The sequence below is a fragment of the Prionailurus bengalensis genome, chromosome C1, assembly GCF_016509475.1.
Source record: "Prionailurus bengalensis isolate Pbe53 chromosome C1, Fcat_Pben_1.1_paternal_pri, whole genome shotgun sequence".
Taxonomy (NCBI): Eukaryota; Metazoa; Chordata; class Mammalia; order Carnivora; family Felidae; genus Prionailurus; species Prionailurus bengalensis.
The window spans coordinates 46,143,655-46,163,556 of NC_057345.1; the positions used below are offsets into that span (position 1 = coordinate 46,143,655).

Sequence of the window (19,902 nt, forward strand, 5' to 3'; positions counted from 1 at the left end):
CCCCCGTTCATGCTCTGTCTCTCTCTGTCTCCAAAATAAATAAATGTTAAAAAAAATGATTAAAATATGAATTGTCATGGTCTCTGTTCCTTCTGCATCTATTCTCCACAAAGTGGTCGGTGTGATCTCCTAAAAAGAGGATTGGAACCTTGTCACAGACCTGCTTAAGACTTCTGAGGCTTCCTGTGACTCTTAATGAAAAACAGCAACAACGACAAACCATCAGCCGCCTCCCCTTTACGATCTCACTTCCAGCAACTTCTCCAACCTCCTGTTCAACCATTCTCCTGCTCTCCCATGACACTCTAAGCGCGCTGGCCTCCTTTTTGTTATCCAAGGACGTCATGCTCTCCCCCAACTCAAGGGCTTTGCAAATGCCGTTCCTGCCACCTGGAATGCCTCTGTATGGCCAGCTCTTTCTCAAGTGTCAGGTCTCCCCTTACACACTGCCTTCAACAAAGTCCTTCTCCTTCCTTTTCCAAATAACCCTCTCCCCCCCATTTCTGTCTACACAACCTTCGGGTGTATACAATTCTCAGTAGTCGTCCTAATCTTTAAGTCATTTCATTACTTTTGTAAGTTTAATTTTTTTCTCTTTTGCTCTGTGATTGTATGTATCGCTCACTGCTGGGTCCCTAGTTACAAAGACAATGCCTGGCACATTTTTTTGGAAAAATGTTTGTTTGTTTATAGAAAGAGAGAGTATGAGCAGGGGAGGGGAAGAGAGAGAGGGACACAGAGAATCCCAAGCAGACTCCGTGCTCACCATGGAGACTGACTCGGGTCTCAATCCCAGGACTGTGAAACGGAGCCGAATATGGAGCACGATCTCACGACCATGACTTCATGACCTGAGCCTACATCAAGAGTTGGCCAACGTAACCGACTGAGCCGCCCGGGTGCCCCACAATGCCTGGCACGTTATAGGCTCCCAATGATCTGGATCCTCCTCCGATGCTCACAGAAATACTGAAAACTCCTACAAAGACAGACAGATGATGTCACATCATGAATATGTTCACTTAACTCCCCCTCCATGCCAAGCACTGTTCTATAATACAAAAGCCAATGACAGACAAGGTCCTTGAACTCAAGACTCTCATCGTCTAGAATAACAAAGAAAATAAACCAGAATAATTATTATTTGAGGCATTAATAAATAATAACAGAATAATTTAGCAGGCCTCTGTATGGAACAGATGGCACATTGGGAGAGGAGACACAAGTCTGGTTCAGGAAGTGGGCGCGTATTTATCATTTTGTCTTACATTTCGTCATCATTTGCTTATCTGACTTTCTTCCCAAGTAAAACGTATACGTCTGAGAGCAGAGACTTTGTTTTGTTTTCTGTGACATTATCAGCATCTAGAACTATGTCTGGCACATACTTGGGGCTCAAAAAACGTTCACTGACTGACTGATGGACAGAAAGAATCCTGGACGATGAAAAGGAGCCATCTAAAGATCTTGGAGATCACTCCTTAACACAGGAAGAAGCAAACATGAGTGATCGGTGAGAACATGCTTGCTGTGTTTGGGGAGAGGCCAGAAGGCCAGTCAGTGGGCTGAAGACAGTGAACAAGGGAGAGAGGGAGTTAGGAGGGGAGTCTCCAGAGTACAGAGCAGCTAGAACATGTAGGACTTTCTTGGCCTTGGTAAGGAGTTTGAATTTCATTCAAAATATCAACTGGAGGGAAAGTGCTCAGTGATTAGTTTGGTTAAATAACTATGGAATGCAAAGTGTAACAGGCCCACAGAAGGTAAAGAAGAAAGGACTGCCTTCGGGAAGGGCTAAAAATAATGACAAGCTTCTTGGTAGTGTCACTTGAAGCTGATGGCTAGAGTGAGAAGGAGCAGAGGACAGAGATTATTACATGTGAGTCCATATCTTCACATGGCAGGAGCCCGCCCATGATACACAAGGGCAAACAAAGAGCTCAGATTGTCTTAAATTATTCAGCTTTAATATTAGCAGGACATGATATTGGACATGCAGATCAATGCAAAATATACAGATGACAGAACCTGAGAATGCTTTGTTTATATAAAAGTTCACAGACGGTGAAAGTTTATCTGTCTATCCTTCTCCTTATCAACCTGTCATTCAATTAGCCCATCATTTACTCAGTTATTAAGTAATTATTACTTGCATGTCTACTTCCTGGGGAAACAAAAGCGAGAAAGACAGACAATCGTGGAATTTAGAATCTAACAGATATCTCCAAAAATCTCTCATGTTACAAAAATTCTGAGACAGGGTGGTGTAGTTGAAAATCCTTATAAATATCTAGTCCTCAGTTTGCATCCCAGATAAGCTCTGTATTATCATATACTTAAAGTTTTTTTTTAATGTTCATTTATTTTTGAGAGAGAGGGGGGAGAGAGAGACAGAGCAAGCACAAGCGGGGTAGGGGAAGACAGAGACGGAGTCCCAGAATCCAAAGCAGGCTCCAGGCTCCGAGCTGTCAGCACAGAGCCCAATGCGGGGCTCGAACTCACAAGCTGCAAGATCATGACCGGAGCTGAAGTCGGCTGCTTAACCGACTAAGCCACCCAGGTGCCCCTGTATTATCTTACACTTTAGAGCAAGTCATGAAATGTCTCTGAGCCCTTGGTTTCTCATCTACAAAATGAGAATATGAATTTTGCCCTCCTAAGATGATCATGGGACTGAGTCTAAAAGATACAAAGGGCTAAGGAATGCCCAGCACGTGGCCATAGTTTCCATTCAACCTTTTCGAATAACCCTATGTACAAAAATAGGCTCTAAGTCTGCAACTTTAGTGTCTAATTTCTTCCTAAATCATGAATTTTTCCAGCTTATCATTCGAATGCCACTCAAGAGAGATGAGACTTGTTAACACTTCGACACTTTAGCTCTACCCTGGCCAGCCTCCCTCACACGGATCTTTCTACAGACAGAAAAAGAAATCTTAAGGCAGGAAAGGTATTCGAGAACACCTGTGTGGACAATGTCAAGGCTTAATGTGTAGAGCAGACCACGAGTCTTAAAAGTTTCCCTCTTTGGTCATAGGTGAAGGTCTAGTGTGAATCCTCTGTAAGGCAGCCTGGAGGGCTGGTTCATAGGTGGTACTCTGAAACATGCAGACAAGGTCAAATCCTGGTACTGATGATCCAGCTGTATCATCTCGAAATCCTTAACCTGATTCTATGGTCAGGGAGTCCACTAACCACCAATTTCACAGGGTAGTTATGGTTGGAAGCTTTAAAATGAGAGAGTAGACATTAAGTACAGGGCACAAACCTCCGTCCGTGACAAGTGCTCAATAAACAGAACCTACAGGTGAACTACTCTTTAAAGGAGGAACACTTGAAACTATGATAGAGAAAACCCCCAAACACGTGTTCTTGCCACCAACGCCCTTGGAAAGACAGGCCTAAACAGTGGCCTTGCTGTGTCCCTGAAATCCAATTAAAAAGGGATAAGAAGAAGTTCCTGAAGTGGCTTGAGCTGAAGCCACCTGAACATTCTAGGTCTATGACTTCATAAGGCACAGGCTTCAACAAATTCCCTCTCCTCATTCTTGCCCCATGGTGATTGAATTAAGCACGCTGGGATGTCAGGGCCCACCTTCACCTCCCAGATACCATCAGGAGGAGCCCGTTTTGCTGTTGGTCAATCAGAGCAGGTCTATACCAGTCTGGACTACCTGAAACGCCGCCATTCGAGAAAGAGCACTGTAGTTGCAAACAACATAAAAACTAGTCCTAAGAAGTTCTGGTCTTACATGCACAAAGGCACAAGGACATGTTGTTTTGTTTAAGTAAAAAAACAATCCCAAATAGCTTTCAGGAAGGGTCAGTCTTGTACTGAACGCTGAGGATGTGCCAAGCACTCCACACGTGTTAATGCCAACAATGATGGAAACAGCAAAGCACCTAGAAACTCTCTCATATCCCTCTTTTGCCTCTTATCTCCTTCTCTACAGCTGATCCTGCAGTCACTGCATTTCCTCCACAACACATCTGGAGTCCCTTCATTTTGTTAAATCTCCATTTCTACCACCTTGTCCATATCAAGCGATTTAATCTCCTTCTCAGTTTCCTCATCTATAAAACTGGATATCATCTACCTCTTCAGACTGTCATAAATGGAACCATACGTGTGAAGAACTTAGAACACGTAAAATATGAATGCTGATTGCTTGCATTTGTTGTTATCGTCACTCTTTTGTTGTTGCAATGGCTTCTGAAGCTGTCGTTCTGTTTCTACCGGTCTCCATACTAAGTTTATTATTTATACAGCATCCCAAGTGATCTTTACAAAATAAATGTCAGCACATGTCACTCCCTGGCATAAAACTCCCGTGGCTTCCCAGCATATTTAGAGCAAAATCCAAATTCACTCCATGGCTCTCAAGACCATCACTGCACCAGCCCACTGTGCTCCCTCCTTGCTGGTTCTCTCAGTGTGCAGATCGAGTTCTCCCTTGAGACCCCATTCCCTCTCCTGGCACGTCCATCTCCTAGACCTTTCATGACTGAGTCCCTCATCATGCAGACCTTATCCTGAATGTCACCACGTCTGGCCTCTCCTGATCATCCTACACTTCCTATATCCTAGTTACTATTCAAATGCTCTCGTTAATTTGCTTTATGGCACTTACCACTATTCAAATAAAGACTACAGACGCATTTTGCTTGACCACCGTGGGCTTGTTCTGTTATTATCAGTATTTTACGTGAACGCCTTAGGTAAGGCATTTATTCCCATTTCCACAGGATCTATCCCTCCCCGTCATGTAACGCATGTCCTAGATGTAGCGACATAATCCGCTCAGCCCTATAAGACATCTGTGTTTCTCACTCTACATGGGGTAGAAATACCAGAATGCAAATACAAAAGCATGTTCCAAAATATTAGGATGAAAGAGATCATCAGGAATATTCAAGACAAGCTTATGTTATCTTTTAAAGACTATCCTTAAAATGAAGACACAAAATCAAAAAGTTCAGGAGAGAAAATGGTGGACTGCTGGGACCCACCCACAGACCCTCACCAGCGAAACACCATACTGTATGAATCTTCTCTCCTGAAGTAAGCAGGCTCTCTCTTTTTTAGTGTTTGAGTCAGAGATTTCCTGAGTCAGGACTACCCCCTGACACTTCTTAATGGGAGCAAAGCCATATTTATAGCTAATGAATAAAATATTAGCCAACTCTGCTAAGTACTGACAGAGACCCAGTGCTAATTGCTGCCCTGGGACTAACCTGCTTTGCTCACACAAATAGGGGCTGCTTAGTCAAGAGGGATGCCAGCCAGCTTGGCTCTCCTGAAAGAGTGATGACAAAGAACAACCTCCAACGAGTCATTCCGCTGTTGGGAACTAACGAGATATTTATTCCAGAGATAACAAGGAATGGAGAGGCCAAGGGTTGAAAAACCAAGACTTACTAAGCATCTTCTGTGTACTCCACGCTTCATACATGTTATTTCATTTAGTCTCCGTGATAGTCAGTGAAGAAGTATTATTGTGTCCACCTTACAGATGCATATAGCAAAGCTCTGAGCTGTCACAGGTGGAGAGGAAGCATTTGACTCTATGGGAATGTGACTCCAGACTTGACCACGTTGCATTACACAATGCTGCTTCTCATCTTTAACACACAACATAAAGAGGTTCGAAAATCAGTGGCTACTGTAAATGCGCTGAGTTTCTAACAAGATGATTAAAACATATATCCATAAAAGTACAGCTACGGACTCCTGTTTTGTGAGTAATGGTTGAAAACGATGAAAGTTTTATTTAACACAATGTATCCCTTAGAGTTAAGAGCAGTCACGTAAGGAAGGGGTCAAGACCCTGTTTACAGTACCAATGAGTAGATCTTGGACAGATGGCTAGGGGTAGGGAGGTCATTTGTGGCCCCAGCCCAACTCAGACTTTTGAACACAGAAGACAAATGTGTCACATGTGTGTATGTATATGTACCTGCATGTAGGAAACCTTTGTCTATACAATTCCATATTCTCAATGTATGTAAGAGGGCTTGGCATATAAATCAATAAACATAGGATGAATGAATAAAATGTGCCTCAACAAGATAAATACGGGACTCTTCTGGTAATGAGCTCACCATCAAAGGATTTTTTAAGAGACTAAGTTTCTGAGCATGGATTCTTGCCTTTGGAGGGGGGTTCAACAATAGCCAAGCAAGCTTTATTGAACACTCTCTAGATGCTTGGCATTGCACTCAACACCCTACAATCGTTATTTAACATTTGCCATACCGGGCGCCTGGGTGGCGCAGTCGGTTAGGCGTCCGACTTCAGCCAGGTCACCATCTCGCGGTCCGTGAGTTCGAGCCCCGCGTCGGGCTCTGGGCTGACCGCTCAGAGCCTGGAGCCTGTTTCCGATTCTGTGTCTCCCTCTCTCTCTGCCCCTCCCCCGTTCATGCTCTGTCTCTCTCTGTCCCAAAAATAAATAAACGTTGAAAAAAAAATATTTAACATTTGCCATACCTGTATGAGTTAGATCCTATCAGCCTCCCACTTTATGTGAGTAGAAACTAAGGTCTGCAGAGGTCAAGGCATTTGTCCAAGGTTATGCAGGTGTTAAGTGGTAGGCCTCAGACTAAAACCCCAGACTTGTTAATATTACACTACGTGGCCTGCTACATCCAACAATTGCCAGGTCCACTCCCAGTAATGAGACCCAATGTATTGCTTTGAATCTATTATCTGTACTGAAGATCAATACCATGAACGTGGAAGACGTTCTTTCCAAACAAGTGCCAGTTTCCATGGAAGTTGTATCTAACGCTGTTCAGCATCATTGCATTTACGTGTTTGAGCTAACACATCACTGGGGCGCCTGCGTGGCTCAGTCGGCTAAGCGTCTGACTTTGGCTCAGGTCATGATCTCACGGTTCACTGTTCGAACCCTGTGTCGGGCTCTGTGCTGACAGCTCAGAGCCTGGAGCCCGCTTCCGATTCTGTGTCTCCCTCTCTCCCTGCCCCTCCCCTGCTTGCACTCTCTCTCTCAAAAATAAACATTAAAAAATTTTTTTAAATAAACTAACACATCACTGACCAGCTAAAGTCCCGACTTCTCAGCCCGGCACCTAATTAACTTTAGGATCCAATCTCAGCTCTTACTCTTCCACATCAGAATACTCTGTTTATCCCCCACTTTTGTACTACTGCCTTGTTTTCAGTCACATTCTGTCTCTTTCCTGAGCATCCCTGGGTCCATCCATCCATCCATCCATCCAGTCAGGAATGTGGTGATTTCTGGGAACAGTACCCTGCTCTCACCCACTGTACAGTCTCACAAGAGGGAATAAGCATACCTGTTTAATCCTGACCCATCACGCAGTAGCCATCTCAAGAGCTTTCATCCTCCATGAAGCCGCCCCTAAGTATGCCGGTTCCTCGTTGCCCCTTTTGCTTTGTACTTGTACATCACCATGGCCCCTACTGTAACTGCGGTACAGTGAACCTCGTTTCTGATGATGGTCGGGTTCTAAAGTCAGTGTGAAAGGACCCAACGGTCCAACTGCCCTTCCGAGTCTCTCAGGAAGGAGGTGTCACATTAGAGACTCCCCACTGTTTCCCAATATGTGGCCAGCAAGCGAGTTTAGCTTCCATATTGAAACAGACCGCTGCCTTTGATGAAAGTGCCAGAGAAGAACTCAGCTGAGGTCGGAGGCAGACCGTAGGAAGAATGCGTATCTGGTTACATACCTCCATCACAGCACACGTATCATCACATTGAGATGCTCACAGAAGGTGATCACGAGGGAACCAAGATTGACTCAGTGCACAGCAAAGTTATATTGTCCCCTCACACGGTCACCCTGGGGCCCATGTTCATTGAGTAAACAGTACAACTCATTGCCTCAGCTGTCTAAATTGCTTTTTCTCTTTCACAAAAATGCTCCACTCACCTTCCCTGTGCTGTCATTTAACTCTTTCAACTGGGCAGCTAAACTAGGAGTTCCTGGAGCAGGTGGACCATATGCCCAACACCAGATGGTCAATTCCTTGGGGAACAAGACGGTCTCATCTTACCAAGATTTGGCTCCTGTTTACCTCCACAATACCATTTCTTTTCATTCCAAACTACCCTTCCCACACCAACTCTACTAACCTATTTCTAGTTTTCACAGATAACACCCGTTTCCTCACAGCTCCTGCCTCTGCCTATAGTGCCCTTCCCCACATGATCCAGCCAATGTCTATCCTCAGTACTCCTGGTGAATGTTTCCTCTTCAGTGACAGGCTGATTGGATGTACACCCCTTTTCTTCACTCCTTCTTGGATCCCTCCCCCCCCCCCTTTTTTAGGTAAAGTTGTGGTGTCCTCCCACGCTGAAGCTGGGCCACGTGACTTGCTTTGACCAATAGGATGTGAGCAAATGTGATACAGCAGAGTCTGAAAAGTGTGTGCGCAACTGGGAGGGTCTTGCTTGTCTGCTGTGACTGTAGGTTGTTCCTCAGCCAGTTTGCTGGAGGGTGAGGCAGGCGGTGTGAAGTCAGGTTGCCCCACTCATGCCAGCCAAGGCAATCCTACATCCGCCAGCTGCAGGCTGACCCCCAGACAAGGGTAGCAACCCCAGTCAGTATCAGGGAAACTGCCTAGGGAATCTGCAACATACTAACACCACCAGCTGAGCCCAGCCCAGATCAGCACCTACCCACACTTTTGCTGTATGCTGTTGATACTTTGTTGTGTATTATGGAGTATGACTGTAGCAATAGATCACTGATACGTTTTCTATAAAGGCTTCACTGACCCCTCCCAAGGACAAGTGAGCACTCCCATATTTGTGCAACCTCTAAATCTTGTACATTCCTCTATTAGGAAAATTAACACATTCTAGTCTTATAAACGTTTGGTAAATAATGTGGGGATTGGTTTTTATGTTCGCCGCTTCTTCCAAGGCTGACCTTCTTGAGAAAAGGAACCTATTTGTGAGGGAGGTGAGGTTGATACAATCAAAAGAGTTTGGGCACACCTGTTCGTACAGCCATTATGGAAAAGAGGATAGGGGTTCAATTAAGAATTGACCTGTCAGGGGCGCCTGGGTGGCTCAGTCAGTTAAGCGTCCGACTTCAGCTCAGGTCACGATCTCGCGGTCTGTGAGTTCAAGCCCCGCGTCGGGCTATGGGCTGATTGTTCAGAGCCTGGAGCCTGCTTCCAATTCTGTGTCTCCCTCTCTCTCTGCCCCTCCCCTGTTCATGCTCTGCCTCTGTCTCAAAAATAAATAAACGTTAAAAAAAAAATTAAAAAAAAAAAAAAAGAATTGACCTGTCATATGATCCAGCACTCCCACTCCTGGGTATGTATCTGAAGGAAATGACATTGCATCTTGAAGAGGTATCTCTACACTCCTGTTAATATTGCAATAGGCAAGATGTGGAAACAACCTAAGCGTCCATCAAAAGATGAATGGATAAAGATGTGCCCTCTATGTACGGCAGGATGTTATTCAGCCACAAGAAAGGAGACAATCCTGCCATCAGTGACAACATGGACGGACCTTGATGGCATTAGGAAGTGAGATAAATCAGACAGAGAAAAAACAATTATTGTATGGTATCACTTAGATGGGAAATCTAAAAAAACAAAAAAACAAAATGAAACTTGTAAAAACAGAGAGTAAAGAGTGGTTACCAGAGGCTGAGGGGTGGGTGAGGTGGGGAGATGCTATTTAAGGTACAAACTTATAACTAGTAGATAAGTTCCAGAGATATAATGTGCAAATAGTGACTACAGCAAAGAGTGTTTTATTGTAAATTTTAAAGTTGCCAAGAGATGAGATCGTAACTGTTTTCAACACAAAAGAGAAACGAGAATTACACGAGGTGAAAAAGGCACCAGCTAACTACTGAAGCAGTCATACTGCAATTTACAAATGTGTCATACTAACATCTTGCACACCTCAGACTTACACCATCTTCTATTTCCATTACATTCGAGAGGAAAAATAGTTTGGGCATCTACGGGTTAGAATCATGGTTCTGCAAATGGCCAAACTTTCTGAGCCCAAGTGTCTTCGGCTAGACAATGAGGACAGCGGCAGCCATTTTGCAGCCTTGAGAAAAGGAAGTGAGAAAATCTGCATAAAGTAGCCAGCTCAACGCACGACACCTCAAAGGGCTGCACAGACAGTATTTGGTCGAGTGAATTAATGAACTGACACTTCCATGGCAAAATTCTTAGAACAAGTACAACAAAAACAGAAGGTCCTCTGTCCCATTACCAATTCCTAACATCACGCCAGCTGCCCACAGCATTCTGTAGCCTCTAATTCAATTTATTACTATGGAAGCTGATGTTTCAATTTACTGAACCCAACTGTATCATAAATAAAAGTCCCTCAGAGGACCATCTTTGCAACTTCTTGTCAGCACAGCAGTTAAATGCAGTTTATTTAATCTCTCCTCTAAAACAAAAGCTGCAGCTTGTTGCTTATAAATCTGTTCTTCCTGCAACCCTTCGGAGAAATAGAGACACCTGGCGTGGACCTACTGCCTGCTCTCAGGCAGGTTAAGCAGCCTTGTCAATGGCGACATGCGCTGTGCTCCTGCCCAATTAAGAAGCAGGTACTCACCTCTCTGGAGGCAGGCAGCCCTCTTCCACAGCTGCTGTAAGAGCAAGACGTAGAGTGAGAAGGCGCATAGGTGGCAGCCTGATTAAAGCGAACTTTGTGCAAGGCCCTCACCCCAGAGACAAAGTGAGGAGCCGCAACTCACGGGTGCCCCAAACCGCCTCCCCCCTCCCCAGCACCCAGGGGACCCTGGGTCCTGCAGTCCAGCATTCACCTACACTTCATGGTAGTGTGTGTGTGTGTGTGTGTGTGTGTGTGTGTGTGAGAGAGAGAGAGAGAGAGAGACAGAGAGACAGAGAGACAGAGAGAATGACAGAGAGAGAGACAGAGAGACAGAGAGAGAGAGAGATATGAGCAGGGGAGGGGCAGAAAGGAAGGAAGACACAGAATCCAAAGCAGGCTCCAGGCTCCAAGCTGTCAGCACAGAGAGCCTGACAAGGGGCTGGAACTCAGGAACCACGAGATCATGACCTGAGCTGAAGCTGGATGCTTAACTGAGCCCCCCCGGCACACCTATGGTGCTTCTTTAGGAGTCTTCTCTTGGTCTTCTGTATTAGACTTTGACCTTCTGGAGTACCAGAACTTGTGTGTGGGGTTCTCTATCTCTTGCGTCTATCACAGGGCCCAGGGCAACGAGAGTGTAGCTGCTCAACACCAACTTGAAACAATGGTAACATCGCATTTATGGAGCACATACTGGTGTGCCAAACATTGTTTCCACTCTTCCCACGACTCACCTCACTTATCCTCACAGACATCGGGCGAGGAGTGTTACTGTCATCCCCATTTTACAGATAAGGACAATGAGGCTCAGTGAATAACATGCCCAGGCCTAAACAGCTAGCGACTGGGGGAGCTGGGGTTCACAAAGCCCATTTTATTACAAAACACTTGGTGCTTTGTTCTATGTTCTCTGACAGACTTCTTCGCTTTGGGAGCGTTTGAGGTCTGAATGATTCTGTGCTTTAAAAAATCATACTTAGCTTTCTCCGTTATGGAGGTGGCCAAATTGTTATTAACGTCTACTTATAAAAGCTCTGTTTCTTTCTTCTTCTTCTTCTTTTTTTTTTTTTTTCCACTAGGCAAAGGTCTTTATTAACTTTGCTTCAAACTTCATTCCCGGGCTTCTTCAGCTTCATTAGTTGCCAAGAATATATTGTCTAAGCAAATACTGAACAGAGTTGCACTGTCCAAGGGGCTGGGGCGTAAAAACATTAGAGATCTAGATTTTATCAGATCCATGAACAGAATGTTAATTTTTTTAATGTTTATTCATTTTTTTTTTTTGAGAGACAGAAAGAGAAAGTGGGGGAGGGGCAGAGAGAGAGGGAGACACAGAGTCCGAAGCAGGCTCCAGGCTCTGAGCTGTCAGCACAGAGCCCGACCCGGGGCTCGAACTCACGGACCCATGAGATCGTGACCTGAGCCCAAGTCGGACGCTTAACCGACTGAGCCACCCAGGCGCCCCCATGAACAAAATTTTAAAAAGCACTCGTAATCTAAAACAGAGCAGCTCCTGGTAACTTCTTCAGGTCCTATCTCCTTCAGAAGTTGACTCCATTCAGTTTGCTTCCTTCTTGGAAGCTTCATCAAAACGCTCCACGCGACCTGCAACTTCCTCCTCCTCCTCCTGCTCTCCAGTAGTGGGTGGTAGACCATGGGCAGGAGCTGCTGCGCCAAGCTGGTTTAAGCCGCTGGGTAGGCTTTCTGTCAGCTGCTTTACCTCCACTTGGCCCTTGATGGTGAAAGTGCTCGCTGCCCCGGGCGCCCGAACTCTAGGGTTCAAAAGCGGATCACCCTTCCTCGGTTTGCGAACACATTCACTTCTTCGACTCACCAGAGCTACTGTTTACCCCTCACTTCTTTAAGGAGAATTGACATTTTTTTATCATCTCCTGTAGCTGTTCTATGAACCATCTTCTTTCGGGGAGCAGTTCCTTTCCCACCAACGTGCACCTGTGCTTGCCAGTGTGCGTTCCTCCTGGGTGATGCTTTCTTTCATCTTGGTGGAGTAGAAATGGGACCGGGGGCTGCGGGGCTGGGGTCCGCGCTCGGTGGGGCAGGGAGGGGGTGTGGGTGTCTCGGGCCGACCAGCTGAGATCAGGTCCACGCACCAGGGCTCTACATCCTCATAGAGAGTTTCCTCTCAGCTTCAGACGGAAGAGGATTGCAGCAGGGATTCTCAAAATGTGGTCACTGGACCCGAAGCATCAGCATCTCCTGGGGACCTCGTCACAAAGGCCAATTCTCGGGTACCCAATGCACACCAAATAAATCAGACGCTCTGGGAGTGGGGCCCTGTGATCGGTGTTTTGACAAGTCCCCTAGCTGATTCCGGCAGAGGCTGAAGTTTGAGAACCAATGCGTTCAAGAAATTTAACCGAGAGTGTTCCGAGCCGTCATGTGAACAAGGCGCAAGGTCTGCTGGCACTCGCGGCCACGGTAAAACCAAAGTTAGCACAGCACCAGGTGTCACCCCAAAGAGGGCGTACATCTCGTGTTTCATTACAGCAAACATAAACAAAGGCCTTTAAAGTGTCAACAGGGTCAGACCACCGGGCGGCCGCGAGGGGATGAGAAGGTATTCCTCTAAGCAGAGGAGGAAGACTCAGAACAGTACAGAAAAATGGCTTCCGAGGACTCCTCAGTTCCCGCAAAGGGCCAGCGGTGGGGGGCAGGGGTGGGGCCCTTGGACTAGTTACAGAAGGCCGATCACACAGGCCTGAGGGACCCACATTAGGATCACCCGTCAAGTTCACGCTGATTTTCTTCCCTTTTCATTCCCTCCTCCCGCCCTGATGGTGTTGACAACACAGGCTTTGTAGGAATCACAAAAGCTCCCCGCTCCCTGCTTGACTACTTTTCGTTTTCTTCCTCTTGGACAGCTTCCCGGTGACCAAATGCAATGCTCTCAGGGGACGCGGGCTGGCCCAGGAGCGATAAGGGGCCAATTCCTGCAGATCTGTCGTATTTCACGGGCAAGCTGCCACGGCCTCCACGTGAAAATAAGCAGCAATGGACGTCCGGCCCCATGGAAAAGCAGTTCGGCATTATCACCTGGGAGCTGACAGGAAGAGGGAGGCAATGGAGGCCGGTGGGGGGCTGGGGGACGGGGGAGGGATGCGGGCATTGGAGCCATGACTCCCGCTGGCCCCTGGCTGGCTGCCTGCGGGGGACCTGTGCGTTTTCTTACCTTCCGTGTGGGTCTTAGCAATTACAGCTGCCTGCCTCTGGAAGGCCTGGAGGTTCACGGCTGGGGGCTTCGGAGGCTTTGGGGGAGGAGGACCCAGGGACTTGATGGAAGGCAGTGGCTTTGTTTTGAGAAGTTGGTGATGCCTGTCATCTGGCTGTTTCTCTGAGCAGAGATTAAAAAAGAAAAGTGAGTTATTTTATTACTATTTTCCATTTCATGGCTTCTTGGGTGAAACTGGCCAGTCTCTCTCTCCCTTCTTGTCTAGGTCTGTCCTACTGGCCAGGGTGCCCTGATCAAAATGCAAACCGGATCATGTCACTAGCCTGCTGCCCAGAGGACGAAGCCTGGCTTCATCAGCATGACATCCATTTATATACTCCATCTCTGGCATGTTCCTACGACATGGCCCCCCATACACATTTCCAGATTCTTTTATTACACTTTAGCATCCTTTTCTGACCTCAGCCCAAATATCTTTCATTCATACCAATGGCTTCTCAGTTGTCTGAATTTGATTTACAAAGTCATCCTGTATCCAAGACTTTGTTCATGCCATTCCTGGTTCTGGAATGCTGTTCCCTCACTTCCTTCTTGGCAAGCTCTGACTCGTTTAAGGCCCTGCTCCAATGACACCTCCTCTGGGAAGGTTTCATCGATTTCAAAATCAAGGTGAGAATTAACCACTCTGTTTTGTATCTCCACAACGTATCATTAACACCTCTCCGCCAGTGTGGTGGCATATTAGAGGGGCCGCCAGTCTATCTTACTATTGAGCGTCGGCTCCTCATGCACAGGGACAAGGCCATATTGCTCTCCTGCCAGCATCAGGCAGAGAACCTACTTCCAAGAAAATGCATGGTGACTACTCCCTGAAAGGTTCCATCAAGCACTTATGACATGCAAATAACACGGGGGCTATAAAGAGGAGTAAGAATTGATCTCTGATTTCCAGGGCTCACAGTCTGGGACAAGCTTCAGGGCTAAGTTTATGATATGTGGGCACCTGTGGATTTTATGGTTTTGAGTCCTGGAATTTTCTGAGACAGTGTCGAATGCCTACATTTTGTCCTTCTGTACTCAGAAGCCAAACTCCAACAGAAATCCCAATATTATATGTGAAAACCATATCTGCCTCTTAACGCTTCACAGCACAACATCTTGTATGATCCAAGAGCCTTGTTTCTGCTTCACATAATACAGTGGTTGAGTACATGGACTAGCCATGCTAAAACTAAATATGGCGGCCAGTGTACAAATCCCTCATTGCAACTGCCTCAGAGCCCTGCTGCCCACTCTGGGAGCTGGGAGGGGAGGGGAGGACAGCCCCTCGTGCCCCATGAGGAGGGGTTTTATCAGTCAGGACCAAGCTCCTCTCTTCCTAGGCTTTTTAAAAAAAAAAAAATTATTTATTTTGGGAGCGTGCGAGTGGGGGAGGGGCAGAGACAGGGGGGACAGAGGATCCAAAGCGGGCTCTGCACTGACAGGCTGACAGTAATGAGCCTGATATGGGGCCTGAACTCATGAACCTCGAGATCATGACCTGAGGTGAAGTCGGACACTCAACGGACTGAGCCACCCAGATACCCCTTCGTAGGCACCTATGGATTATAATTAAATTGTAATGATAAGTTGCAACATCAGAAATTTCAGTCTTTATTAAATTAAGGAGATGTAGCAAAAATGAATGATCACTTACCAACTGGGTTCCTAAGTTTCACCAGGTGCTGTGCTAAGCCAAGGGCATGGGTTCTCTCATTTAATCCCCTCAACAGCTCAGTCAGGTAGACGAACCATCCGCCTGCCCCATCCCTTCACCAATAACTAATTATCTACTATATTCCAGGCACTGTTCTAACAGCTGGGTATGGAGTTAAGAACAAGAACAGATCAAGCCTTGCCCTCAGGAATTTTCATTCTAACAGGAGGAGACGGATGATAAACACGCAAACAAATAAAGGTAATCACAGACCTGCGGGTTCTATGAAAGAGATCCACCAGGCTGATAGGCAAGAGTGGGAACTGAACTAACTTCTTCAGATAAAGAGAAGGATTAGCTGTGAAAGTGTCATGTGAACTCAGACCTCAATGCAGCTATGGAAGGCTCTAACAAGAAGGAAGAGGAAGAGCTAATGTCAATGTCCTGAGCATAATAAAGTCTCTTCAAGGAACGGCAAGAAATCGAGTGTCTATTATGAGCCAGGGGGAGAGAAACAGGAGTACGTCAGATTCATCAGCAGGACCCAGAAGGTGCAGAGCCATGAAATCAGAGACCACGATTGAGAGATGATTTGGGCAAGCTTGGATTTGCCCTCGTAGCTCTGCTTCGTACAAGATGCATGAACTTGGACAGTCTGTATCCACCATATAGAGTCGTATGCAGGAGATCCCTCCACCCACCCGTCTACCCATCCACCCATCCAAGCATCCAATAAGTACTTTTTGAGGACCTACCAAACCTGGCCTTGCTCTTTTAGGTGCTGCGGATATGGTGGTAAAGAAGACAGTTTTTACCCTCATGCAACTCACATTTTATTGAGGTAAGCAAACAGGTATACAACAATATACCATGTAAGGATGGGATAGGAGGAAAACCAAATCAAGGTAAGAAGACAGAGGCTTATGGGGGTAGGGTAGTCATTTTAGATGGTGATTCACAAATTCTACTCACAACAGGTGACCCTGAGCAGAGACCATGGTGGAGGGGAGGGAGTGGGACATCAAAGACCTGGGGGAAGCATGTTCCAGGCAGAGTGCTCAGCAAGTGCAAAGGCCCTGGGGTGGAGCTAGCTTAGTATATCTAAGGAAAAGCAAGAAGGCCAATGTGGTAAAAGCAGAGGGAAGAGAGGTAGGAAGGGCCAAATCACATCAGCCACTTTAAGACTGCTGGAACTGAATTTGAGCAGGGGAGTGATGTGATCTAATTGATGTGTTAGAAGTTCACTGTGCCCGCTAGGAGAATAGGATAAAAGGAGGCGAGAGTATGGAAGCAGGGAACCCAGCCGGAACACTGCGAGATGATGTGAATAAGAAAAGAAGGCAGAAATGGACAGAAGTGGAGGGATTCAGAACATATTTTCATGGTGGAACCAAGAGTCTGCTGATGGGGTGGATGCAGAGAATGAGAGAGAGAGAGAGGACTAGAGCACAGTTCCTAGGTTTTTGGCCTGAGCAACTAGGAGGATGGTTGTGCTGTTTACCAAGCTGGGGCAGATTGGTGATGGATCTGATTTACAGGAGAGCAGACCGGGCTCTAAGAGGTTGAGTCGACTGTCCAAGTTCATGCATCTTGTAAGGAGTTGAGCTAGGAAGGTAAATCCAAACTTGACCAAATCATCTCTAAATAGGATTCCCGGAGATTAGGCACTTTACCCAAACCTGAAATTACAAGTTAGCAGATGGGCCTCGCATACCTGCTCTAGAGTTCGGAGCAAACCTCACCCAGGTCACATATGACCACTAGGAGGCTCTAAATTAGAAAGACACAGTGGCCCCTCCCTCAGGCATTACTTTCTCACCGGGGACCTGGATGGCAAGTTCACTCTCATAGACAGGCTGGCAGGTGTTCCCCACGGGGCTCCTCTCAGGATAGGGGCTTTCTAGGCTCTTCCTGCCACATTGAAAAAGTAGAGAAGTAGGATCTTGAAAGGAGGCAAGTGAATTTTGGGGGGTCATCAAGTGCTTCTGGGAAGGAAGGGTCTGGGCTCCTCCTGTTTCTAGCTTCCCCCTGGGCTCCTCTGGAGCAAGCCCTATGCTTTTCTCCTCCTCCAGATGGAAGGCCCTTCTTCCACGACTGGCAAGGACAAAGGCTGAAGACATCCCACTTTTCTGAGATGAAACCTTCTCCCAATTCCAGAGCTTGTCTTTGAAGCTGTCAGTTACCATGACACTCCTCTCATGGGTTATGTCAGCATTTGACTGATTCACGTCTAACAGCAGAGACGTCTTCTGTGGCTTTACTGCAGAATCAGTAGACCCTTCTGGAGGTTCTGAGGAATCAGAACATCTCTGAATCTTGCTCCTCTGGGAGGACTTCGTTTCCTGGGGTTGAAGAGGCTGGGGTTCACCGCTAGAACAATACAGTGGGAGCTGACTGTGGTTGGAGGAGAGGGGTTTCTCATTGGCCAAAACACCTGTTGACTGTGTGTTTCCAATATCGCTCTTTTGACAAATTCTTGCTGGGAATATAGGTCTTGGAAGAGAGGGCACATCAAACTTTTGAAATTTGGCTCGAAGTTCCTTGAAGTTTCTTAACCCTTCCTAAAGCACAAAAGAAAACAATGTCTTATCATTCCAGGAAAAAAACAGTGTGATTAGCTGATTTCACTGTGCATGCAAAGTGTTCTAAGTGCTGATACAACACCACTCCTTACCTAGGGGGCCATGTCGGCTGGTAATGTGATTGTCTACGTAAGACGCAATGAAAACAAATGTCTCCTCTTTGAAACACTTCAGATATGTTTAATTTCTTCACAACACGTAAAGCATACTTACAAAGGAGAATACTAACAGTTGCTGATAAGTCCCTTGATACAAATTTTGGGGGGGCTCCTTGCTGCCTATACAAGTTAAGTTCTAAACCCTTTAGTACAGCATTCAAAGTTCTTCATGATGTGGTGGAATTATGGTCTCCAGCCACAACCCAACACAACTACCCTTAAACCAAACAGGAATATTTATAATTTTCTAGAATCTGTAATGTCCATCACCCCCGACTCTGCTTGTGTGTTCTTGCTTCACAAAATGCACCCTCTATCTGTCCAATTTTTTGTTTTGTTTTTTTTTTTGCAACTCCAATGCCTACCTTTCTCCGTTAGAATTCTCCCTGGGGCTGATAGCAAGAGCTAACTTCTTCCCTGTCTCCTAGTGCTTGCAGACTCTGTACAACTTGGCTGTTGAACTTAACTTTGGAACTACACAGGTTATGTTCAAATTCTCTGCTCTTGAGAAAGACAGATACCATATGTTTTCACCCTTATGTGGATCCTGAGAAACTTAACAGAAGCCCATGGGGGAGGGGAAGGAAAAAAAAAGAGGTTAGAGTGGGAGAGATCAAAGCATAAGAGACTCTTAAAAACTGAAAACAAACTGAGGGTTGATGGGGGGTGGGAGGGAGGGGAGGGTGGGGGGTGGGTATTGAGGAGGGCACCTTTTGGGATCAGCACTGGATGTTGTATGGAAACCCATTTCACAATAAATTTCATATATTAAAAGAATAAAAAATAAAACAAAAATCATATTGGAAACGATATCAGACAAAAAAACCCATAAATTCTCTGTTCTTTATCATCTAGGCAAATACTCTGGGAAGTGGGATATTACCTATCGGTGTAGTCTCATCAGAAAAACAAGTTGTCAAGTGTGAGACAGGTTAGGGCTGCTGTATGTAAAGCGTCCCCCACAATTCTCGTAAGTCCGTGACAAATAAAAGCTACTTCGAAGAGGCTAGCTGATCCTTTTGTATTTTTGACTCCCCCTGGGACAGTGTGCTCTACCTTCTCAATTCAGTTTAAATTCAGTATATGAAAATGATGGTATTAATAGCAGCCCGACCCTTGGGGCTGAGGAAGGCTGTGCCCAGCATTACACAGGGAGCTGGTCTAGGCAGGTAGGATTGGGCTGGACTCCTGCTCAGTGCTGTTCCCAGCGGTCCCCCCTTCCTCTCACTGGACCTAATTGACTTTTGTAAGGGCGTATTGTCATCCTTCGTCTTCCCAGGAGGTAGTAAGGGGTGGGAGATGGAGTTCCAGAACAGCTAACAGAGCCATTTCAAAAAGAGCCACTGTCTTCTCCTGATCATTTTAAAGGGCGGAGCCGCACGGACGCAGACAATCCCATCACCAGCCACTTTCGATTTTGCCATCTGAGGGAATGCCGGCTGACCTTTTTCTCTGTGTTTACAGTTGACTCACACCTGCTTTCCAAAGATTCAGGGAGGGAAGGAAGTTGAGGAAGGGTAAAGCAGGTGTCTGGGAGCTTGCTTGCATGCTCTCCCCTTGGGCCTTCCCTCCCTCCTATTCTCTCCCCTCCCCCACCTGTCCGTCCCTCCATCTCCCCCCTTCCCCCTCGTGTGTGTGCGCGCGCGCGCGCGCGCGCACACACACACACACACACACACACACACACACACACAAA

At 46.3% G+C, this 19,902-nt stretch overlaps 1 protein-coding gene across 1 annotated transcript in view; it reads right to left on the bottom strand.

Moving 5' to 3' along the window:
• FYB2 (FYN binding protein 2) overlaps positions 1-19,902 on the bottom strand; it is a 130,689-nt gene that overhangs the window by 77,833 nt on the left and 32,954 nt on the right. Inside the window, 3 exon segments of the mRNA XM_043573341.1 lie at positions 10,581-10,614; positions 13,771-13,932; positions 17,286-18,027. Of these exon segments, the coding sequence (XP_043429276.1) occupies positions 10,581-10,614; positions 13,771-13,932; positions 17,286-18,027 (938 nt within the window).